This window comes from Chelmon rostratus, chromosome 17 (genome assembly GCF_017976325.1).
Source record: "Chelmon rostratus isolate fCheRos1 chromosome 17, fCheRos1.pri, whole genome shotgun sequence".
NCBI classification, from domain to species: Eukaryota; Metazoa; Chordata; class Actinopteri; order Chaetodontiformes; family Chaetodontidae; genus Chelmon; species Chelmon rostratus.
In genome coordinates this window covers 13,164,524-13,189,977 of record NC_055674.1, presented here as the reverse complement: position 1 = coordinate 13,189,977, position 25,454 = coordinate 13,164,524, and the positions used below count along the sequence as shown (strand labels likewise).

Genomic DNA, 25,454 nt, shown 5'->3' with positions numbered 1-25,454 from the left:
TAAGATGAACCTATTACTTTCAATAGCACAGCATCAGCCTTAGTTGTAAAATGTTGATGTCTATGATAGACAGGGATGTTCCACAAATGGGCGTGAATGTCTTTGTAGTAAAAAAAAATACCAGTCCGTGTGACTTTAAGACAATTTGACCGCACTCGGCCAATCAGAGCACGGAAGGGGGAGGGAAGGGAGCGGGTGGGTAGCAACAGTTGCCCTGGTGAGGACGAAGCGCCATAGCCGCGGTAGCCCTGGCGACAAGAGCCCAGCAACGAGAATCAACAACAACAACAACTCAATCTGCCATAAAAATAAAAGAAGATATTTTATCGGTGGGAAATATACACGTGGAACCAGAGGTGAAGCTCTTTACATGTAGGAAATATTTTATGTCCAATTATGCTTCAGCTGAATTGTGCTATTGCTTTTTTCCCTTGTTGTTTCAGTAGCCATAACAGGCAACTGCCTTCTAGTGATAGCTGAGGTTAGCCTGCAAGCTAGCCGTTGTACTGATAATCGGCCGAGTCCGTTTCTTGAACGGAGTAGAATGTGCTCGCTACTCTTAACAGTGACAGTGAATTGTGCCTGCCATGACGACGCAGCCACAGACGCATACTCAAGCAGGCCGTTGTTATGGCGATGTCAAATGCAAAAGGTACAAAATGGCGGTTGTTGTAGAGACCAGTTAGCTTGCTGTATGTGTTACCTTGCTACATAGTTAGCATCAGTGCTGTCACGACAGGCGTGTGCTCCTTACTGCAAACAGCTAACGAAACACGTTAACAGTTACGGCCATTCGTCTTGTTCAACGATATTTTACGTGCATTATGTGATGGTTTAATATAGTAACTATCTTTTTTTTCAGCAGCCGGCTCAACAGAAAACCAACTCCCTGAGTACGTAACGTGAATCCCTCAAAAGGGAAACCAAATTAGGGTAGTCAGATTAAAAGTTTAACTGTTTAACATTAGACCGTTTTTAGGTTGTTTTTTCAGGCGGGGCGGAACAGGAACAGTCACAGCCAACTGAAATATCGTTCTCTCAGTAACGTAAAGTTGAAGAAGCTGGGGAAGGTGGCGGACATTTAACATGTAATGGGCGTGGCGAATGAGTTTTGCAGGTGCTTTGCAGGTCCGAGTTCAGTAGAACATTTTGTTACCTGATTTGCGATATGAGTGACTTTATAGCTCTGTTATAAGGTCTCTTACTGCCATTGACCATTAACATAAGGATCAAAAGCGTCATATGTGTTTGAAAACACAGCTATAGATTATAATAAAACCTTCCATCTGCCCTGTCTTTTTCAGTGGTTAAACAAAAATGTACAAAGGCATGGATTTTGTGGTTAGTATGTAGGATATTGTATTAAATGTAATTAAAAGCACAAGGACCCCATATCTGCTGGTAATTGTGTGTGATATTTAACATAACAACATTCTACATTACTGTATTAATTCAGTGTGGCAAGGGATTTCCCAACTTGTGCTATAGGCATAATAGGCATAGGTATGTGAATGGACATAGGATGTGTGATCACATTACAGGTAATAAGACACCCAAATGCTTGTTCCCATCAATGCTCCTCCCCAACATCTCCACATTAGCTGTACCACCAACAGGTCAGCCACGGTATTACTTTTGAGAAACAGCCATCTTAATCAATAATTTGCATCAGGGCAACAAATGAAAATGGAGAGATATTCATAATATCTCCAGGATTTCAACTGTTGATGAGAGATTAATATAATTAGATCAGATCAGCATCTGATGTTTGTCATGATTTTCAGCTAACATTTCTAAGACATCATGTAGCAAACATTACTTGCCTCATGTCCAAGTGTTGCCCATGCTATTTTATTTGGAGTCCCTTATCCAAAATATATGATGAATAATACTCTGTTACACTAGTTGCACATTTTAAAAGTAATATTTTACTAAAAGTTGTGATTCATTTTATTTTGTTCTCCTACATCCTCAAAAATGGGGAATTGTATCCCTCTTACCTTCAAAACTCTGACTAGATGTATATTCCCTGCCCTGCCTCTATATGAATGATTGGTGGCTTGAAAGCTCATTTTACATTAGGCTACTCTAACCAAATAGAAACAGGAAACTAACAGTTCTGGGATGCATCAGGGGTTGACCAATTTAGAACATCCCTAGTATTTACAAGAAACATGTAAACAGTCACTTGTTTGTTTTCCCCTAGGGTGATTCCCAGCTATTGTAATGGCCACTTCAGGCTACGTAGGTGAGATCCAGCCAGCAGCCCAACCCCAGGGGGCTGCTGTTACTGTCACACCAGGGCAAACCGATGCCAACTCCACCCCTCCAACTGCCCCTCAGTTTCTGGCTGAGATTCAGACTACTGTGGTCACTCCCACTGTTGTCACTGCCACAGGCCAAACTACTCCCACTGATCAAGCCACCTCCATCACTGTTCAGAAGCCTGCAGCTGGTAGTCAAGCTCAGTCCACAGCACAAACCCAGCCTGCTCAGACACAGTATGTGACTGCAGAGATCCAGGGCTCCCCCACACAGTCTGGAAATGCTCAAAGCACTCCTCAGTATATCGTTGTCACAGTCACAGGTAAGGACTGAACATCACATATCATTATGCCATTTGCACTAACATAGACCAGGCCAGTTTATGGCTTTTCAGTTATACATGCACAGAAGTGATGCTTTATTTCAGTTGATCCATGTCTTAAGGGCAGTTAAGATACTGCAAAGTTTCATGGATTGGAATATATGTAGAACTAAGATATGCTTTAATATGTTCAAATAAACACTTCTACAAAATTCCTTGTCCTGGAATTGTTGTTTGGTAACTGCATCTGCTATCATGACTGAGTTTTGAGACTTTGCCTGAATGGGGGAATGTATGAGTCCTGCACTTAAATAGCAGTATATCAACAACTTCATCGAAGTAAAATAATGTCACCAACTTGTAAATCCATTTATTTTCCCTCTTTGTCCTTCAGAGGGCTCCCTTCACTCAAGTGACAGTGTGTCGGACTCTAGCCCCCCTCCAGCTGTGGTGCCGACAGGAGTTCCCACGCAAGTTGTTCAGCAGGTACAGACAGCTCAACAGGTAAAATATGCCCGCACACACACACATACACCGTAAAATTAATGTTTCTTTGACTCCTAAAACTTCATCGTATCTTTATCTCAGCAGAGGTCTGTGGTTCAGGCCACCTCTCAGATAGCCAAGACTGAGCCAGGCACCCAGCTCAGTGTCACCAGTCTACAGCCTGTTCATATCAGCCCAGAGGTAAGCTGAACACACTCAGTGACACAGTTCATCATTGGTGGTTGAATATGATGATCACTTGTACTGTCACTGAACAACACACAATTGTGGAATGCAAACACACACATGGGGCATCCAGAACTTTATAACTTCTGCAGTTTTTGGCTTAGTATTAGTCAGCTAACTACATCTTTGGTTGAACCTGCCTCTGCTGGCTTTTAGGTCTTCCCTACCACCGAGGTGACAGTGTTAGTTTCTGGTAATAGTCTAGAAGAATGCCAGCCACATCATGAGCTAGGACAGCCAGAGTGCCTCATGAGTACTTCACGACAATACATACAGGAATGCTCTACCAAGCCCCTCTGCCTCCCCTTGGACCTCCTTCACCTCCCCCTATTACCATATTTGCTATTTGTGCATGCGGAGAAAAAGATAGAAGCCTACCCTGCATTCACAAGCTCAGGCCCTGACCAACCAGTGCAGGCTCCAACTGCCACTTTCGAAGTAGGTCAGGGACACAAGGGAGAATACTGCAATATAGTTAAGGGAACTGAGAATTTGTCTGTAGCTAAAAAAATTTTCTAAGTAAGAATTGCAAAGGAAACTGTACAAGAAAGATGTCCAAGGTAGTGGTGGGCAAGGATTTATTGGATTCTTGTGTGTATGTATGTGTGTTTCCCCACTCCTTAGGTACAGCAGCAGCTCACCTCAGTGCCAGTGCAACATGTGTACACCAATCAAGTGCAGTATGTGGAAGGAGCGGACACCAACTACACCACCAGCACCATGTTAGAATAAAGCTGTGTCCAACATTTTCTAAAATGTGTCCAGACAGAACTTTTTCCTTTTTACAGTTTAATTTCTCCAAACCTACTTTGTTTCTAACATGTCTTTTCATTCCTTTCATCCAGTCGTTCCAGCACCTTCCCTTACACTGACACACCCCTGTACACCCAGACCACAGCTACCCAGTATTATGAAGGTCAGCCAACCTCAGGCTCACAGGCCTCAACCCCTGGCACACCTCTAACTGTCTCAGTGACTGCTGGCACAACAGGGGGTGTGTCCATGTTTGTGGCCCAGCCCACCAGTGCAGCAGGGGGAGGGGCCACAGTGGTGACCACAGGTGGCACTGCCAATGGGGCAGGGGAAGGGGCAGGCACCAATGGTGGCGCAGCAGGCAGCTATGTGATCCAGGGGGGTTACATGCTGGGCAGCAGCAGCGGAGGGGCAGCTGGCAACAGTCAGAACTACTCACACACCGCCCGCGCCTCTCCAGCCACTGTGAGTATTACAGAGGGCGAGGAGAGTAGCGTGCCGTCGGCAGACAAGAAGGTATGCAGAGGCTCCAAGTGCAGGAATTTCTTCTCGTTTTTGTTCTCATCCACACAACCCTTTGGTGGCGCACACCGATGACGTCATAGTTTTGTCAAATGGAAAGCACAATTAAAAATGTGGAGATTTATATTAGGACCAGAAAATGTTAATATCTTGTGTTTTGATCACACTAAACCTTGAAGTAGGCAATATTTTTAACTGTGATTTCCTAGTCCCCAAAAAACAAAAACAAAACCATGACCTCATCATTTTCATATCATTACAGTGCATGTGATGAGGGGCATTTAATTTATCTGAAATGCCCCAACACTATATTGTTCATCCCAAATTCATCATATTGAACCCCATATGATAATGGTAACCAACCTATGTTTGGCAAACATCCCATATTCCAGGTCATTAATTCATTGCATACCAAAGTTGTATGCCACGGCACGCAAACAAATGTTTTTGTGTTTTCATTCCCAATTGAGTGAAGAACTGTAAATGTGAATGAATTTCTTTTTGTTTGTATAATTTATTGATAAAAAAATGTGTGTGCATGCACTGTATATTGTGCTGAAAATGCGGGTAATGTGTATGCAAATAAGCGTGCGTATACAGCATTTGTGGGCATATATGTTAAGGTGAGTTTTCCTGTTTGTATCTACTGGCTTTGCTAACTGCTCCAGCTATTTTCTTTTTTTCACTGCCTGCGTGTCAGGTACAGTGGTTGCTGGACAACTATGAGACAGCTGAAGGAGTGAGTCTGCCACGTTCCACCCTCTACTGCCACTATCTGCTGCACTGCCAGGAGCAGAAACTAGAGCCTGTTAATGCTGCCTCTTTTGGGAAACTCATTAGATCTGTGTTCATGGGGCTGCGCACACGACGACTTGGCACAAGGTAAGACAGTTCATCAGACACCCAAACTCAGGTATATAAGATATATACACATATAAATCAAACCCATTTATACCCCTTTCATACACAACATCAGGGTTGTATAAATTGATGCCCTTACTAATGTGCCAGTTTTTAAATGTGTTTTTCTGTCAAATGTGTTTCTGCTGACAGAAACAAATTAGAAAATGTTGACATCAACATGACATCACAGAGAGAGAGGGAGATAAGTGCTTTCTCCCTACCTCAGTGATGCATGTTATCAGCACAAATATCAGACTTTATTCACACTGCATCATTCACATGCATATAGATCTCAATTAGTGGACACCCAGGCAAAGCTTCCTACAGGAGATCTATAATCTATAAAGCTCTTTGGAGCATTGCAACATGTTCGCCTGGTGTAGGAAGACGTGTGGGTAGAGATGAAGACAGACAGCATGTGTGTGGGTGAGTGAGTTTGACAAAGGAGGGGAGGGTAAGCAAGTGAGATTGACTTTTTAAACGTGTTTGATAATATGGATTAAGTTAAACAATACAGTATGTTTGCATTTTATGAAGTTAGATATGCATATTTTAAAATCAGTCCATATTGAGACTATTGTGTGTATGTAGCTTTAGGGGAGTTACCATAGGTTTGTTTAGGCAACATAAACAGTCCTCTGGTGTCTTCTTGTTTTCTCCTGCCATAGATTTACTATGGGTTACAGATTCACCAACACAGGTGCAATTTGATGTACAAACAAGTATTTTATCTCTTCCTGGCAGGGGTAACTCTAAATACCACTATTACGGGCTGAGGATAAAGGCAGGCTCTTCTCTTCTCCGTCTGATGGAAGACCAGCAACATCTGGCAATGAGGCAGCAGCCCTTCTCACAGAAACAGAGGTACACACATAAACACCCCTACATACTCTCACACATCTGTTGTCTCTCATTACACCACTGAAACCATTAAGTATCTGTTTTTCAGTTTTTCACTCTGAATATATACAGTTGTATCACATTCTTATTTCCCCTCTCTCTCACTATATGTTTTCTTTTAAATCCTATCAATGTTCCAGATTTCTGCTATATGAAAAATAAGAATGGCCATTTTGTTTCACTTTATTATTCATCATCTTTTCCTCAAGCTGAATGTTTCTTTTACGTTATGCATTTTATCCCTTTTCATATCAGGTTGAAGCCTGTGCATAAAGTAGAGGGGATGACCAATGGCACAGCAGCAGGAGCAGGCCAGCAGCAGCAACAGCAGCAGGGGTCAGGGCAGGTGGATATCAGCACCCAGGTTCAGCAGTACCAGCAGTTCCTAGGTGAGTTCATTGAATAGTGGGCCAATACCTAGAGGTATAAAAATGATGGCAAGAATTTGCCTAAAAGAAGATTTATGAGTCTGATGGTATTACTTTGAAAATAGAATATACAAACATCATATAATACAATATTATCTACAGTTAATACTGATCACTCTCTGTATATAATGTGATTTATCTTTGATTATCCAGTGTTCTTGATTCCTGTGTTCCAGATGCATCCAGAGCTCTCCCAGAGTTCCCAGACATCGACCTCCAGGGAAAGTCTCTACCAGAGGGCATTGAGCTGGAGCACATTAAGAGCTTTCAGCTGCTGTACAGAGAACACTGTGAGGTAGCTGTCTGAGGTTGCCTTTTCTATTTAGCTGTCAGTGGAAGAATCAAAGTACCCAGTATAACATTTGGGGTTGGACAGTACTAACTGAAAATGTACTAGAAAAGGAAAAGTCATGTTAGACAACTGTGGGGGAAGATTGACTTAAAAGTACACAACCAACATTAAAAGTGAGGCTCATTTATCTCTTAATGTCATCAGTTTCCTCATTTTGTGTTAGTCTAATTGATCTTTGATAATCTGTTGTGTGCTCAGTTCTTTATTATCAGTCATGCATGAACAAGATGTTCTCTCTGTGTTCTGTCAGGCTATACTAGATGTGATGGTCAACCTGCAGTTTACCTTGGTAGAGACTCTGTGGAAGACCTTCTGGAGGTTCAGCCAGAGTCAGGCTGGAGATGCCACATTGGCCGTGTGAGTGGTCAAGACTTATAGGCAAACATTCAAAATTCAGTTTTTCTGCTAAATATGGTAAGAAACATCTCTTATTGCAGTAGCAGAACCATTATACAGAATGCAAATAATTAAAAAAGTATGTGTTGGCAGTCACGACGAGTCAGAGAAGCGTCTCCCTAAGTCCTGCCTGGTGTTGCTGTGCAAGTATGACCCAGTGCTGCGCTGGAGCCGTGACTGTGATAACAGCCTGTATCAGGGCCTGGTGGAGATCCTCATCCCTGATGTCCTCAGGCCCATCCCCAGTAAGGCTCTACAAGAAGTTCAATAATGTAGTAAAATAACATACTGTCAAATACAGTATGGTGCAGAGATTAATATGCAAATAACAAAATGTCATACAATAATATTTTTTCACTTCAATAGTGATCCTTCAGAAAAAATAAAAAATTTCATATCAGACATTTTTAGATCGAAAATCAATTTCAATTAAGAAACTGACAGTTGCCATTGTGGCAACACCAGTGTACACCAGTGGCCACACCCACAGCATATGTAGGGACAGATAAGGAGCTCTTTAACCTCAGTGCCAATTGAATTTATTGAAAATGAACCTAAGAGAGATTAAAAATAATGCTGACATTTCACATATACGAGCAATTTTACATTTCTGTAAGTATTTTCTTTTTCTTGTTTACAACATTTGGACAAATAGACTAACTGTGTAGTAGGAGAGCACGCAGTTTTTTGTTTCTGTATTCCTGCTGCTCTGCCGTGGAAAGTTCCTGGACTTATTTCTTTGTGTTTCAGTTTCAGTTTTAGTCAGATGTTTAATTGCATTTCTGTTAACATTGCTGTGACAAAGGAAGGATTGTTCCTTTTATCCTGCTGCACTGCTGCCACAGAAGTATTTTCCATGTCCTAGGTCTTTGTCTTCCAAGTAAATTGCAATCACATGGGAAGTTTGGTCATGCATATACGCAGCCAGGAAAAATATTTTTCTTGAGCAGTAATTTATGTTTCCCAGGTGTTTGATAATCCTTTATCCTTTATATTCTCAGGTCTTAAGTAAATGAAAACTTAATCTGAAGTGACCAGTATTGAAGTCTCTTATCCCTTTTTTCATCCTGCCCCAGGTGCCTTAACACAAGCCATCCGCAACTTTGCCAAGAGCCTGGAGAGCTGGCTGACCAATGCCATGATGAACATCCCTGAGGAAATGGTCCGCATCAAGGTACAGTCCCCTTGTGCTGGCTTGCAGTTGGTGGAATGTGTTTTCTGAGCCATGAAGCAAGCTGTTTTTTAGTCTTGCAGAAACAGCCATTACAAAGCCATACTTTTTATGAGACTGATTGTGAGCTTAGAAACTGTACATAACAAAACTAAAACCCATTTTCTGTGTGGGAGTTTTCCTTATTGTGGTTGTGTGAACACGAGCTAGAGCTGATTTTACATAAAAAACAGAACTGTTATTTGCCAGCTCCGTGGTTCAGCTTTTGTGAAGATAAATACAGCAACACTTCTAGGTCAATCATGCAAATCATTATGAATAGAAAATAGCCTATTCTGAATGATCATTTCCTATAGAAGTCTCATTGTTAAGTTTTTTTTTCACAGTGTAAATGGACCACTTCACCAGGATTATTGATCCAGACATTGACATGTGCTTAAGTGAAGATACATGGTTATGTTGATAAATATACAGTAGGTCTGTAACACTTGATCAATGACATGCCTCTCTCTTGCCCCTTCTACTCATTAAAGCCCAGTCTGGAGCTGAGCATACATTGCTCACCTCAAGTCACCCCAATTTTTTTTTTTTTTTTGATGTCCTTTAATCCTTTTCTCCTCATGCTCTCTCAGGTGACGTCAGCCAATGCATTTGCCCAGACACTGCGTCGCTACACCAGTCTGAACCACCTCGCCCAGGCAGCCCGCGCGGTCCTCCAGAACACAGCCCAGATCAACCAGATGCTCTCTGATCTCAACCGTGTCGACTTTGCTAACGTCCAGGTTGGTTTGGTCTCTGAATGCCTTCCGCTGGCAGCATTTGAAATGAATTTCAGTGTTTGTAGTTTAATCTTACATTGTTTTTTAGGTGTTGTGCGTATGCAACTATTTCTGCTGTAGCTTGTGCTTTTAACAAAGTTTCATGTGTTAGTTAATTTCCTGCCCAGGAAATGCAAGCCAAGCCCTCTTGCTTTTTTTCAGAAACTCACTGTGTTTCTCAGTACTCCGGTGAGTGATGAGCATGTGGTTAGACACAGAACCCTAAATGTGATGGTGACGTGATGTCTTGCTTTAAGGAAATTTGAAGACGATGTACTAGTTTGCACAAGGACTTTAACCTGAGTCTTCTGTGTGAAGCATAATGTCTTCAAATATTAGGTCACCCTGCTGCCCCTAACTGCTACAACTAATGCCTTTTACTGACACATTGCCCTCATCCTGTGTACCTTGTGCAGGAGCAGGCCTCATGGGTGTGCCGGTGTGAAGACCGTGTTGTCCAGCGGCTGGAGCAGGACTTCAAGTTGACCCTCCAGCAGCAGAACTCCCTGGAGCAGTGGGCTGCGTGGCTGGATGGTGTGGTGTCCCAGGTCCTGAAGCCCTACCAGCACAGTCCTGCCTTTCCTAAGGCTGCCAAGCTCTTCCTGCTCAAATGGTCCTTTTACAGGTGCGATGGGAAGCGTGGACATTTTCATCTCTGTTCTACTTTCTTGTCTTTACTGATGCTGTGAGATTTAACTATAAGCTTTTGTCAAACAAGAAATGAGAACATTTGATTCTCTCATAGTCACTAACTGTAAATCACTGTTGTGTATGAATGAATGAATTAGTGTATATGGCTGGTATGAATTCGTTATCTTGAGATATCAGTTTGATAGAATCCTTACCAGATAGCAACACCACCACTGTAATAAATGTTTTATCTCAGTCTTCATCTCTAATGCACAAAGAAAATGAAACTTGGCAGCACTGTGAAAGAACCAGTTTGAAGTTAGTGAGGAGATGGTACCACAAGGGCAAAAGATGTAAAAAAAAAAAAAGACAAAAAAGAAAGGAAAAAACGTCAAAGGAGAGTAATAACTTAATGTCCTGTCTTTATTGCTTGTTCACCTTTAGTTATAATAGAACAGGTGGGAGAGTTTGCTTTCTATTGACAGAAATGAGGAAATTGATATAAAAATGTGTTAGTGGATTCACTGTGAGAAGTGAGGTCTCTTTCTCTTTAATTGTTGAGAAATCAACACTGAGTTGACTCATACTCAGCACTTCGTGGAACTCAATGTGGACTGACAAATACTTCCCTATTGTGGTAAGAGAAGAAGTGTTACAGTGACAGGATGTGTGTGTAACAGTGGTTTAATTCCTACTGCCTCTGCTCTCCAGTTCCATGGTGATCAGGGACCTGACCCTGAGGAGTGCAGCCAGTTTTGGTTCCTTTCACCTGATCCGCCTGCTGTATGATGAGTACATGTACTACCTGATAGAGCACAGAGTGGCCCAGGCCAAAGGAGAGACCCCCATTGCTGTCATGGGAGAGGTACCAAACCAACTCACGCACACGTATACAGTAGATAAACTAAGAAATACAAACCATACTTACAGTACTAATGCATTCCCCCTCTTGCCATTAGTTTGCCAGTTTAGGCCGAGGTCTAAGCCAGCTGGATCCTGACAAAGGTAATTACACAGTTTTTCCACTATATCTCAGACTTCACTACAGTCATTGTTTGTAACTAACTCATTTACCCTTGTCTTTCCCAGAGGAGGAAGAGGAAGAGGAGGAGGAGAGCGATGAGGAAGGACAGGAGCTATCCCTTCCTTCAGACGGGGCCGTGCTGGGAGATGAGTCTCTGGAGCCGCCTGCTAAGCTGGCCAGAACGGACCAGAGAGTCCTCTTCACAACGGGATCAGCTGACAACTAATCACAGAGTGGCACTACAAGACGTGGGTTGATATATTGATTATACAAACACACACACAGATGTACAAAGAACACTAATTTATACACTTGACACATGTATATAGATCTTGTAAATGTGTGTGCACACTCTCGCTGCATACTGTTAACTGTCCCACTTGTTTACGCACTCACAGTCAGAACACACACTCGATCAGTACTGCTGCTGCCTGGATGGCACAACCACCTGTTGACACCACTGATTCAATACACAATCACTGGCTTTGCAACAGGATGTGGCTTCAAAAACCAGACTCTCAATGCAAAGAGAAACAACCCTCAGTTGTGTTGATATGTAAAAATGAACTAAAGCCGGGCATGTTTTTTGTTTTGTTTGGTTTTGTTTTTGTCTCTCATTGCATTGCAGCCTATAGCCTCTGCTCACCCTAGGTCCTCCTAAAACTGTCACTGCCATATCAAAGTGGTCTTGAAAATACTTTGTTGTGTGTGTGTGTGTGTGTGTGTGTGTGGACCTTTAACAATAAATGGTTGCTGAATTTAGTTGTTACTGATTTAGTTAATGCTGTTGGGAAGCTTTGTTGCTCAGATGAGAGTGACGTTTGTGAAAGCAAGCAGGCGGTTGGGATTTTGGGGTGGATTTGTCATGTTTGTGTGTGTGTTTTCTGTATGAGCGCTGGGGTCACACTGTTCCGTTGTTGTATTTCTGGAGGCTAATTGAGCATGCTTTTCCACAATGGTGTGTATATACATGTGTGACTGGTTGTGTGATTGCAAGTAATGCCAAGTGTGAACTGTTTCTCATGTAGATATTTTCTAAGGTGTTCAGACGTGTGTAGATTTCCTGTTTGATTTTATTCACCGGTCAAGAAAAAAAGTTCTAGTGTTCTTGGAGTGCCTGTCGCAGCTGCTACACACATTTGTAAAGATAAAGCTACTGCTGTGGAATTGGGGCTCCCATTAGTTGCTGCAAAAAAATCCTCTTATACTGAACATCTGGTTCCACGAGAGAGGTACTGTATCTGTATGTGTCATATTTTTATGTTCAAAGTGCTCCATTCCTGTTCATTCAACACATTCCTCTGGCCTCATTTTCCTTTGACATATCATTTTCTTGCCTTATTTCAATATATTTTTCCGTGTGTGTGTGCCAAGCCTGTTTGCTTTTATCCCAGATCACAGGAGGACTGTGCCTGAGTAAGAACGGTGATATACTTATATTCTACTGTATATTTATCCACTATTTTGAATTTTGTTGTCACTAAGTGAACCTCTTGTGCAGTGTATGGTGCTGTGTTGTCACACATTGTAAGCAACCTTTGTGTGCATTATTGATTTGTGATTGTAGGTTCAGTTATCAAATCTATATCATATCTTATGACTTTTCCACAAACAGGCTAAGGCCCTGCCTCTTTGCACATGTTGACTATTGTCGTTAAAACTCCAACAAAGTTATTTGAAATGTTTTTTATTTTATTCTTTTAAGTCTTAGGTATGTTTTTAATGGTGGGGGTGCAGGTCTCAGATTTCGTGTGAAGCCTCATACCACTGAACATGTTTGCGAGAATTTGGTGAGAGGTGAGAGATCTGATGACTCTTTCTGCACAGTCCTCCACCAACACTCATCTCCCTCCACTGTGTTTTCATCTCACTGCATTGCCGCCTTCCTGCCAATGGCTTTGTTTTGCTTCAAACATCCATATTCTTAAACACTGTAAGTAATAATTGGTTGTTGTAAACATGTCATTTTTGGATTTTTACATACATTATCTTTAAATAGCTGCAATGCATGTTTTCAACAGGCATTGGCAGCCTCAAACCAGCACATCATCCTTTATATGGAGTCCAATGCTACCACAGCTGAGTACATATCACTCCAGTCTTTTAATGATCTGCAGCATATAGAATGGCCATTGTTTACCCAGTAAGAAAAATGTTTAGTCATTTTTATAGTGCATTGTTTCTTATGTAAAAAACAGACTGAGAAAAAAGATGTTCAGTGGCAGTGTTTTATGAATTTGGTCTGCTGTAAGTATGACTGTGCCTTTGGAGGTGGTAGAATGCAATTCAAATGTTTTTAATTTTAAAGATATAAATTAAAGAATTTCTAAAATTGCACTTGTGTTCCCTCTTGTACATTTTTTTTCCTCGAAGTTTAACATAAGTGTCTGTTTTCAAGAGGAAGTATAGTCAGTCACACCAAAGTACATCAGTATTTATAATCTTTGTGGCTAAGAGATAGACAGGGCCGCTGCCTGACATGCAGCCACAACCTTATCAAATCCTTCAGTTTGATCTACACTGTGGTGTTGGATTGTGGTCCTGGGTTGTATTCACACACACACCAATCTCACATACTTTGATGCACTGTACAATGAATGACACGGGAATAGAAACCACAGATTTTATGAAGTTTGGGATCAAATTTCTAAGCGATATACAGATGGCTGGGAAAAAAATGTGTCTTTAGAAGGTGTTGGGCCACCATGAGCTGCCAGATCATGTAAGACTCACAAAATCATCCTCAGATTTTTAAATTATGTTAACTGTAGATTCAATTACTTACTTCAAAAGAGATCATCTCAAAAAATTTTTTGTCAATAACTGGGTTTCAGCTTTGTGGTGCTGTCATATTAATCTGAGGAAGGCTAATAGTGACATCTAGCTGCGATTTACCTCAACTGCTTATATCTGGTGACAGCAGGCTGTTTAACTGTATGTGCATACTGTTTGTAAAAGAATGAGATAACAAAATGTTCAACACATTTTAAAGTAACTGACATTTGCCCCTTTTAATTCAGAGTATTGCTGCTGGTGGTCATCTATTAACAATATCAACACTGCTGCCAAAGGCAGGCTCACAGCTGCCATTCAGAATACAAGAATCATACCTGATACATCTCTGTAAGTCAAAACCAACAGCCTTATATTGCTGAATATATGTACATGTACAATATATATGGGACACATTGGAAGACTAAATTTAATTCTGTTACACACAAACAATGGCTGTGGGAAGGCAAAAGCGCAACAGATTCTTGTTGGCGTCCATAAAAACCAAGGTATATAAAGGAAAAAGTAATCACATGCAACCTTGAGATTAAATTAATCACAGCATGATTCATATTGATAGTCTGAATGTAGTCTTACATCATATGTTCACATTGTAAAATAACCTGCAGCTGTATAAACTACAGAGGGTGACAAAAACCTTCACATGTGAGTCACCACACTTTAATGTGACAGAGACCTATGCACTTGCCTCAAGGTGAATGCCCACTAGCAGTGTGTGTTGGTTTTGAATTGTCTGACAGTCGCTTTTGAGTTGTCCGTGCCATGTGAGATAAGTAGGATTGTTCACACCAAGCTGGCCAAATTTTTAAAAAAGGCATCTTTTTATTTCCATTTTGGCCTTCTGTCCACAGTAAGCCGGCATGTTTCTTGCCTGAAAACAAATGCTCTCAGGTGAAGAGAAAACTCCTGAATAGATATTTCAAAATGCAAAAGATGTGCCTGATCAGCAGGTGGGTGTGTGACATAAATGCTAAATAACTGAAGTGAGGAGAAAACATACTGCTCTATGTAGTGATCCTCACGCTGATGAGTATTTATGGACGGGCTGTTTATTGGAAGCCACTTGAATCTAACGGCAAAACAAAAATGCAAAACCTGGTGTACAGCGCTTAAATCCTGGAACCTATGAGCCATTTTTTTAAAAAAAGTTGTCTTTTAACCATCTGGGACCATGTCTAATACCCGTCTTAGCCTCGTGCATTAAACAATTTTAACCTTTGAACCCTAACATGAATATCTGGGTGCAAAACCAGATTTCCGCCTCCATCTCTCATCTTGCATCATCTTACATCATAACACACAGGGGCCTTACTTTTAAATGTTTTATCAAATCGTTGTCAACTATTGTTATCTCTTGTGTTCTCATTTCCATGAAAACAATAAAAACAAAGTTAAAAGGTTTTATCATTTACCTCTAAAAGCTTTCAACAGTTATTAGTCATCCCACATGCATAAATCAACAATGTAGCGTTCCTTTTATACACTGGAAAACTGTCTCACTTGTACAAAATACTGTAAGGCCGTGTTTACACCTGGCATTAATGTACGTCTTGGGTGATCCACTCACTCAGTACGTCAGCTCACACCTGGCATCCCCACAGGTGTGACCACCTGTGACTAGATTTCACTTTCCCTCTTTACATGCAAATAAACATTATTTGTATTTGCAAGGACCAAATTCATTCTTTTACGAGCAGGCCTAGAGTAGTATCCAGCAAGCTGGGATAAACAGACACAATGTTTTTCACACAAAGAAAGAAAAAACTTTTTCCAAGGTCCAAATAATTAAGAATTTGTTGTCCTAACTTAACAACTCACAAAATTGTGTGGTCTTTCAATGGAGACTTTTTGCATGGGCAACAAAGAAGTAGCCCACATCAGTTACCATTTACTGCATTTGTAAAAATTTGACATGACAAGACTCATTTGAGGCATGCAGTGCTGACAGGCTGGTACAGCAATGCTGCGACAAACTGACACATTTTCACATGGAAAGAAACAATTTCATGTCTTGCATTTGATGCTGAATTTACAAGAAGGCACGAATGATTAAGAATTTGCCATTGCGGTTTAGCAAAGTTTAAGTTTGTCCTCACTCAACAAATGCAAAAGCTACTCTGTTGAACCAGTGTTTGGTTTGACTACTGAAGAAACATAGCGGTGCACCATATCTCAACCATGACTCTGTGGAAGAAGACCTGCTCCCTCTGGAGCCATTAAGAGCTCTTTCTGAGGTAACAAAAACATAACAATTCTTATTTTCAGATAATTACACACTAACATAATTATGGTTATTATATCCCATTTCTGCCAATAGATCCCCCTAAATCCTACACAGTGGTCCTTTATCCCCAGACTCCCAGTGTAGGGATATTGTAGATTCTAGTTCCATGGTGAAATCTGTTGAAACAGATGGGGTGTTTACAAACATCTGCTGTTTATCTTGGCAGGTAAGAGTACAAACATATAATCTGCATTACAGTGAACCAAATGGAAATGTGTGTTTCATGTGTATTTGCGCAGAGGACGTCAGTTGAGTAGGTGGTCCTTCAATGTGGCCCAGGACACACTTGCGTACACACTGCTAAAATAATGTGGCCATATGCAAACCAGACCACCTCTCACTCGATGCGTCCTTGCTGCCTCATGGATACCTGTACTTCCACTTGTCCACTTGTGACTTGATCACCCAAAACACGTTAATGCCAGGTATAAACAGGTCCTAAGTGAACACAATCATAAGCAAAAGAGAAACAATCCAAATATACTGTACACAAGTTGGAACACCATGCAAACCACAGCAGAGAGTAATTTGACAATTTAATTAAAAAAATCAAAACACGGAGCAAATCAAATGAACTTTAAAAAGGATTTCTCTGATGAATTACCTGTACCAGATACCCAATATGATTAAAGTCCTAATAGCTCTGTGCAACTCAGTAAATATAACACAGGCGTAAAAGTCATTAGAAGTTAATAAAAGGAAGATGAGATAGATTTATTGGCAACTCAGTGTCCTCCGCAATGAGGTAAGCGCTTCAAGGTTTCCACGTTCATAACAGCATATATAAATGTATGTTGGGGTATTGAGAAGCTGTGTACCTGTCATGACAGGATTATCAGTCTTCTCCCTCCCCTCAGCAGCAAAGCATTAGAACGTTTGTTCACTTCACATTTTTATTAAAAAGTATCCAGGTGGTGTTTGGTGGTGGGGAAGGGTTTTGTTTCCCCTCACAAGGAATTAAAAAAAATCTTAACAGGCTATATTCTGGCCTTAAGTTCAGGGTCATCTTCTTCATCCCATCTTCCTGATTCTCTCCAGCATCGGAGACCTTCTGCCATGAACTCTCACTGCGTCTAAAATGCGAGCAAGTAAAAGGAAGCACATCCTGTGTGAAAACCGCAGAAGGATCAGTGAAGGATGTATTACTCACTACCTGAGATAGATAAAATGGAAACCTCCACATCTATATGGTGAAAACGTCCCTGTAGTCTCTGTACCAACCTGTCCTTGCTGGGGAGTGCCTGGCTGTCCAGGGGCTTGTCCTGTCTGTCCATAGTATGCAGCCTGCTGCCTGTAGTACTCCGCCCAGGCTGCGCTGTAGTCCGGCTGGCCCCCTGATGTGGACGCTGCTCCCCCTGCTGGTCCTGGGGCTGCAGCTGCTGTCCCAGGGACAGGGCCACCTGCCTGGGCTGGAGGTGACAGACAAAAGAGACGTAACCCAGTTCACAACTACAATCAGGGTGACTATAAGACCAGCAATAGTTCACATGGGAAAAATTAAAAGTGTCCCAAATCCATCCAATTGAGTATAGTGTGTTGTTTTAAGTGACAACAAAAAGTGTACTCAAACCAGACAGAATGCATAATACATTTCCGCAATGCAAAAAAGAAAATGGAAGAACTGCTCCGGAATAGCTAGAGAAAAAAAAGTGGCTAGATCATAGTGCCATCCAAGGAAAAACATCTTGATGTCTGTTTGTGAAGTTAAACTGAAAGCATGCTAATTCTTTGAAGAGCAGAAAACAGAATCCTACAGTGATTATTGTGTAGTATACTTTATTGTACTAATATTTAGGATTAATTTGGGATACACTCTGAAACTCTCCCACTGCACATTATTTTCTTTTCTCCCCTCTTTCTTGATGAGAATAAATTTGAGGTGTTTGTGCCTCAAATATAGTTTATGGCTGGAAAGATACAGACCAGAATAGGTCAATTAGTTAATTAAGTGATCAAAAATATAATAAAATCCAAATAAGTCTATCATAATCAATAATATTAAAACTACATCAAACATTAGACATCAACATGAGAATCTTTTCACAAAATTAAAAATTTGCACTGAAACTGACAATTATTTTCAGTCTACATTCATATCTCAATTAATCAGTTTGTTTTAGCTGCAAATACATACATTAAACGATAAAAGCTTAACTTAATAAATGATTACAAATAATCTATTATTAAGTTGTCAGTATCAAAACTGACAAAGTTATTGCTTGGTTTTGTTATTATTTATTTGATGTGCTCATGTGCTTTGTGTTTTTGTCTTGTGTTTCACTGCTGCACAGTCAACTGCCCTTTGGGGAGAAACAAAGTGACTGATTTTTCTGTTGATTGATTGTTTAAACCAACAAATCATTTCCAAACAGAGGGTGAAGTTAAAGATGGTTGTCTTTGGCAATCTCACCCATCTTCTTGTAGTACTCCTCCCAGGCCTTGGTGTAGTCTGGCTGGCCCCCCGGCGTCTGTGCAGGCTGGGTCTGGTCCCCTGAAGTTTGGGCACCTCCAGCTGGGTTAGCGGGGTACTGGGCTGGCACAGCCCCTGACGGCTGCTGGTAGTACTGAGCGTAGTAGGCCGCCCAGGCTGCATTGGGGTCATTGGCTGCTGCCTTGCCTAGAAAAGATGCAGGGTGGAGGGGGTGAGGTCCTCATAGGGTGAGGGTGAGCCCCTGCTACTGGCCTGGAGACCGGGCTTGGAGACCAGGGGGGAAACAGAGACAGGGTTAGCCAGAGCTGCTTAAGGTAAAGACATGTGCATCTCATCACAACATTTCCATCAGTGCTCCTGTCGACCTTCCCAGATTTAGAAAAAAAAAATGTCATTCCTCATCTGAAATGACTGGGAGGGGGGGTGTACAGTAAGACCTATAGCCTGGGATGAAAGTACTGAAGTAGGGATGATGCGTTAATAAAAAGAGCCAGCATGCTAAAATTAGCAAAAATAAACAGTGATCCTTGAAAAACCAGGAAAGGGTGTGCTGTCAAAGGTGACTCACTGGGATCATGAGGTGCTTGGGGCTGCCACTGCTGGTAGGTGTTGCTCCAACCCTGAGGGGTGTACTGGTGAGGACCTGGAGGACCACCACTAAAGAGCGTAGAAATGGTTTATTCTTAAAAACTTCTCTGGATCATCACTCTGACACGATGAAAAAAACAGTCTCCTTAAATGGTTCTATTAAGCTACAAAAACAGCTGGACATAAGTTGTAGCTACTCACTGAGGTGGTCCAGGTGCTCCAGGTGGTCCGGGGTTGTATGGGTTGGGGTTGTAGGGACCCATTGGACCAGCAGGACCTGGCCCACCTGGCCCTGGGCCCACAGGACACAGAGGACCCTGGAACACATGACATAAACACACATCAAATGAATGTACAAAGACAAGCATCAAATTGTCATATTTGAAGTTTTGGTTTTCCTCCACGTAACTAAGACCAAAAATGTTAAGAACCTCAATCTTCTCTTCAATGAGCTGTTTGGCATGGTCGATCTGCTGCGGCGAACCCCGAATGATGAACAGCTTGAAGTTGGGGTCTCCGTTGGGGGGCGGCTGTCGAGAGATTTCCACAAAGGCCCCCGTTTGCTGGTTAATGGACTTGACGTTCTCTCCTCCCCGGCCAATCACGAGCCCACACTTGTGGGCAGGAATAGAGAAGGTCATTTCCCCTCCAGGGGGCCCCCACCCACCTTGTCCCCCACCTCGGCCCCTGTTTCCTGCAGGCATACCTGGAGGACCTGAGGGACCCTGTGGATAGAGGAGAGAGGCAGCCTCAGTATTACAGCATAACACTTTATGCGTGAATACACGTTTATATAATAAATGAAAAGTTGTCACTGCTTAAGAAAAGAGTGATCCATACCCCCTGTCCCTCCTCCCTGACCCTGATGCTCTGCAGCAGGTCATTGATGATCTGGGCAGCGTGCTCACAGCGGTCAGGCGGACCACTGATGTGAGCAATCTTATCTGGACCGGTCCCATCATCTGTACGACAGATTTTGAGATTTTTACCCAACTTTGTAACTCAAGACCTCAAACAAGCCAGGTGTAGGCTACAGTGCAGGCTGTTCTCATGCCACTGCTGTCCTTTTAATACTAGATTTTTGCAGGTACCTGACATTGACAAGAACCTAAATGTACTGTTCACGCAAAATATTACATCAACAAATAAGTGGAAAATGTATGAATGCCAGCAAAGTCATCACAGGCTCCTACCTTGTTTGAACTGTATCCTAACTCCAGCATCATTCTGGATTTTCTTGATCATCTCTCCATTGCGCCCAATGACCACACCTACTGAGTGTCGTGGTACTGGTATCTGAATGGAAAACAGATGCTTTCGTAAACTTGGATGGGTCAGAGACAGCTGATCCAACTTCTAATCTTGCTGGCACACACAAACTCACATCCATGCCTCCTCCCATGCGGGAGCCAAAGTCATTTCTTTCACTAAAGCCACCATGGTCTCTCTCCCTAAGAATCTCCTGCACCATCTCCTGGGCTTGCTGAAAAGGAAAACGCGGTGGTTACTGTACATGGCAACTCAGCAACCACACATTTATCTTGAACTTGATAAGATGATTTCACAAACCTGCACTTTGTACGGGTCGCCTATAATGCGCAGGGGCTTGTCAACGTTGGGTCCCTGAGAGGCATCCTGGATCAGGATCATCTTCACCCCTGCACGCTCCTGGAATATTGCACAATTAAACACTATGGTAATGTATGTCTACCTGACTGACCCTAAAATCTCTATTTCTCTATTCTGGCTCTAATTTCTAAAACTTAAGACAATCAATCTAAAATTACAACTTTTTGAAAGTTGAAAAAAGCTTTGAAAAATGGCAATAGCCATGCAATGTACCTGCAGCTGTTTGATGGTCTCTCCTCCCTTGCCAATGACAAGGCCAGCCTTGCCAGCTGGGATCATCATCTCATGCACTGTGCCGTTCTGCCCATTGGTGGACTCGTGATAAGAAGGGGGCGTGCCCCTCCCTCGTGACACTATCTCATCCAACAGCATCTTGGCTTTCCTAGCCGGGGAAGAGCTGACCAGTTACTCCACATCCATTTCACAAAAACATGTCATCAACCTGCTATCATCAAGTGACACTGACCTAATATTACATCACATGGTTTTTGTGAAATGAAAGAACTGGTTATTATAGAGAACTTATCTAAAAATGGCATTAAAGAATCGAGAATTCGAACAAAGTGCATCATCATTTAAAAAGTGTATGTAAATACATACCATGCACACAGCTTCTGACTTCATCATAAGTGACCATTTCTGGTGCTTCCAAATAAGAAAAAAAGAAAATTTGCATAAAGTCTGAAACTTACTGTATGGAGTCAAGGGAACCTGTGAGAGAGACGCTCCTCTCTGGAAGGCCTCCGCTGTCTGGACACACATGTAGAGACATATGTAACAAAGTTCAACAAAAGGAAAACAGAGTAAACTGTAATAAAAATGGAAAGCTGTGGAAAACTGTTTAGGCTAACTCCAAAGAAGTGCAGACAGTACCTGGAGCTATCTGAACCTTGCAACCTGACTCCTGTTGAATCTTATTGATCTGTTCACCTCCACGACCAATGACTGAGAACAAAGAGAGAGCAAGCTGTGTGTTGTTGGTGGGTCACACTGTCACACACATCTGTCTTATGTGACAGAAATAGAGTGGCATCAATATGTTGCTAAACAGAGTTGGGCTGCACTCACTGAGTCCAACCATGCTGTCTGGTACACTGTACTCCTCTGTGGTGGAGGCAGGCCTGACACCATCAGCAAGTGAGGATGAAATATAGGGAAGAAAAGGCAACAAATCAGGCAATAGTAGGCTTTCTAACCGCATTTTCGCTACAATCTCATCAATACAAAATACACAATCAAGTGAAAGCTCTGAGATCTCACCTTTGTTGTGCAAGAGCAGCTAGCTGTGCACCAATAGCTGAGATGGGACATCAACAGAAAGAAACAAAGTGAGAAAGCAGAGCAAGGGAGAGGTGTTGGATTACTGATGGACTGTGAGACACGGACAGAGGGGACACCCGGCCATACAAGGGTAAAGAGGCAAACTGATGAAACAGGAACACTGTACAACTGGAAATCTATATTAAATACTGTCAACTGTGAGTTATTAAGAAAAGAATAGACAACATGAAATAGCAGGATGAACTCACACAGTGCTTTGGCGGAATCCAAGTCACTCTGTGCAGCCATTTTCTTGCTCTCTGGTTCATCTGTAAGGTAAAGAAACGACCGATATCTACTGTAACTGGGTGTCCGTATGACGTGTTTGTGAGGACTGAATACCTTTTGCATCTAAAAGCAAATTGTTTTGACCAAAGCAACATAGAAATTAGGTACATTCTGAGCTGAGCAACAGTTGATCAGGGAGCCGCAGCCACCATACCTGCATCCTCCAGCTGTCGTTTCTGTGCAGTGAAGGGAAAGCCATCTGATGGAGTGCTATTGTTCAGGGGAGGTCCAGCATCGCCCCCGATCTTTGCTGCAATCTGAATCACAAGGGTAAAATTCACCATCACAGTTGAGAAAAACCATGAGTGTTCTACTCTGCCCCTCTTGCATGCCCACATATTAACACTCATGTATAAGCTACATGTACTGTACAGTCTTTAGCAATACCTGCATTACTGTACATTATAGTATGTTACTGTCACTGTAAAGTCTGTATTCAGCACATATTTAACTTTGTGGTCCTATCTTTTTTTTTATTCTCATTATTATTTTATTTAGCAGATAGACTTAATAAAATATAGCATAGTGAAATCTGTAGCATTGTATTCTCCCTTTAGGATTAAAAAAGTAATCTATCTATCTATCTATCTATCTATCTATCTATCTAGGGAGATCAAATACTATAATATGGATATCACAAGACTGGGTACAGTCTTTTACATAGGATTTTAGTTATTATAATACAGTGATGCACTGGTGCCTTACTATCTATCTATATATTTATTTATTTATTGGCCAGCATCACACCTGCATTACTTAACGTTAACACATTTTTTGTGAACCACCCCCACACATCTTAAACTAACTAAACTAGTACCATGACACCGTCTCTTCGTTGATTTAGAATGACGTTAAAACTTCTATTTTGTCTAACGGTATAATGCACAGCACACACTGTGGGTTTGTTGGGGAACACGGGTAGTATTTTAGCTAGCTGATGTATAACCAGCAGTGACATGACGTAACTGGCTTAATTGTACTATAATGAACACCGCTGATTCGGACACATGTGTGAATACAAAACATTAATCCTCGTGTGTAAAACTGTGTCAACCATGTTAGCCCTGAGGCTAACTATTTAGCTAGCCCACCTTCCAAACATGCTCCTGCCTGTCACATCCCTTACCTGCCGGGCCCGCTGCACCGCGTCCGCAAACGCATCTTTTTTGATGCCTCCTGCTCCGTTCCCAAGAGCTGACTGTCCGCCGAGAGGAGTCCCGGATCCGGGTGGCGGCACCGCATTATACTCCGACATACTGACCTAAAGACAGGCGAGGGAAAGGGAACGGACAACGGGGATCAGAGCTGCGCAGGAGTGGGAATCAAAGTCAAGTAACTGACGGGGCAAGAAAAGCGCCGGAGACACGACGGCGGCCGGGAAGGTTCATTCGCGTCCGTATTAGTCTGTGTAACATCATAGTTAAAACCTTGGAGCGGTTGGTAATTATTATTATTATTTATTTAAGAGGAAATGTTACGTTTATAGTATAACAATACAGCAGGGTCACACCTGCAACTTTCACTTGTAAATATGGCCAATTTACATCTACAATATGTTGACATTTCCATTTATATTTTACATAACCTCTATACAATTAATTATTCTATACAGATGTAACATGTTAGGATTGTTAAGTTAACATAATAACACAACTATGTATTTTGACCGTGGTGTCCTGCATAAGCAATTGTACAAGATGTTGCAGGAGAGCATTATTGCCTAAGGTATGTGAACAGGAGTAAACTTACCAGAGGTGGGAACAGTTTGTACATTAACCATTATTTCCATTGATACTGTGGCCTTTCTGAAAGAAACTGACTTAAAAGGCCAAATCAACAGCAGTCTGTTGCAAACATCAGATACATCTGATGGAGTGGGAATCAAACACATGACATGGGGGGTGACTCTGGGACGCCGGAGTTCACTGCCTAACCTCCTGGAGGTGTAGTGGGACTAAGTAGGCGAAACACTGTTGAAGGGAGGTTTCCACCTGATGACCCCCAGAGACGTGTTAGGAATCACTGCTCTTTGGCAGGTATAGAGGCAGATTAGAGCTCCAAGGTTCTTCACTGAGAATGAATCCTCTTTTTGAGCACAAGTATCTTGTGTTTAAATTAACTGTGGTTACTGGTACTGATGTTACTATTGATGATGATGATACCGCCAGTCACCTATAAACAATTTGCTCACGTCAAATGTAATGCGGTCAGACTACACAAATCAATAAGGTAACACATTGATTGGAGAGAATAAAACATTTGAAGACATCACCTTGAGCGCCGGGAAATAGTGGTGGGCATTGTTCACTATTTTTTGACCACAATAGACTGAATAAACCAGATGAATCTAAAAAATGATGGTCAGATGCATAAAAAATGAAAATAATTTCTCCAGAGGTAATTTTACTGTATGAAAGCATAGGCTGGCACCAATTCAATGCACCGCCACTTGCTGTTTGCACCCCCCTTGTGTGTTCTGAAGAGCTTCTGTAAGAGTGAATTTCTCCATTGTGAGATTAAGAAAGTTTTAATCTAATCTAATCTAATCTCTAATGTAAAAGCAAAAACAAACACAGAAAACTGAAAACAGTTCACAGTTTTTTTTGTTAACATTGTAAGTTATTTCCCCTCATGTAAAGATCATGTGTTAATACAAAGTTCATATTTGTGAGTGAATATCAGTAAAAATGTCGTGTTGAATTGGCGCAGCCAGTAGAGGTAGCTGTCACTTTTTGGTCTACATTAAATGCGACACCACACGCCATCTTTGTTATGGGCGACCGACGTCAGGCGATGACGGAAGCATTTTCTGTTCCTGTGATTGGTGGAATTCAGTCATGCCAAAGGTCGCGTATATTTGGCGCTCTTCATTCACGTCCAGTCTGGCGCGTTTTTGAAAGCGCAA

The 25,454-nt window shown here is 41.8% G+C and overlaps 2 protein-coding genes across 12 annotated transcripts; one reads left to right on the top strand and one right to left on the bottom strand.

The window, feature by feature from the left end:
- The first annotated feature begins 227 nt into the window (after window positions 1-227).
- On the top strand, window positions 228-13,547 carry rfx1a (regulatory factor X, 1a (influences HLA class II expression)). Of its 9 annotated transcripts, none has more exons than XM_041956995.1 (18): window positions 228-356; window positions 2,207-2,587; window positions 2,982-3,073; window positions 3,179-3,274; window positions 3,944-4,041; window positions 4,165-4,588; window positions 5,295-5,476; window positions 6,242-6,361; window positions 6,653-6,786; window positions 7,002-7,120; window positions 7,428-7,534; window positions 7,667-7,818; window positions 8,650-8,747; window positions 9,377-9,526; window positions 9,979-10,187; window positions 10,904-11,057; window positions 11,152-11,197; window positions 11,282-13,547. In XM_041956995.1, the coding sequence occupies exons 2-18, from the start codon at window positions 2,227-2,229 to the stop codon at window positions 11,440-11,442; spliced, it is 2,703 nt and encodes a 900-aa protein (XP_041812929.1). In that variant the 5' UTR covers window positions 228-356; window positions 2,207-2,226; the 3' UTR covers window positions 11,443-13,547. The 9 variants fall into 9 exon arrangements, with proteins under 9 accessions (XP_041812929.1, XP_041812928.1, XP_041812932.1 ...); XM_041956994.1 differs by having other exon boundaries at window positions 3,176-3,274; XM_041956998.1 differs by having other exon boundaries at window positions 2,982-3,091; window positions 4,165-4,537.
- A 3,684-nt stretch (window positions 13,548-17,231) lies between these two features.
- LOC121620802 (far upstream element-binding protein 2-like) lies at window positions 17,232-23,876 on the bottom strand. Of its 3 annotated transcripts, none has more exons than XM_041957013.1 (18): window positions 23,676-23,876; window positions 22,704-22,806; window positions 22,471-22,530; window positions 22,202-22,238; window positions 22,010-22,062; window positions 21,815-21,886; window positions 21,634-21,691; window positions 21,155-21,338; window positions 20,882-20,980; window positions 20,697-20,795; window positions 20,506-20,608; window positions 20,153-20,274; window positions 19,744-20,037; window positions 19,514-19,629; window positions 19,293-19,381; window positions 18,704-18,910; window positions 17,515-17,702; window positions 17,232-17,366 (listed from the first exon to the last, which is right to left on the bottom strand). In XM_041957013.1, the coding sequence occupies exons 1-18, from the start codon at window positions 23,802-23,804 to the stop codon at window positions 17,358-17,360; spliced, it is 2,022 nt and encodes a 673-aa protein (XP_041812947.1). In that variant the 5' UTR covers window positions 23,805-23,876; the 3' UTR covers window positions 17,232-17,357. The 3 variants fall into 3 exon arrangements, with proteins under 3 accessions (XP_041812947.1, XP_041812948.1, XP_041812949.1); XM_041957014.1 differs by having other exon boundaries at window positions 21,155-21,323; XM_041957015.1 differs by lacking the exons at window positions 17,232-17,366; window positions 17,515-17,702 and having other exon boundaries at window positions 18,770-18,988.
- Window positions 23,877-25,454: the final 1,578 nt, after the last annotated feature.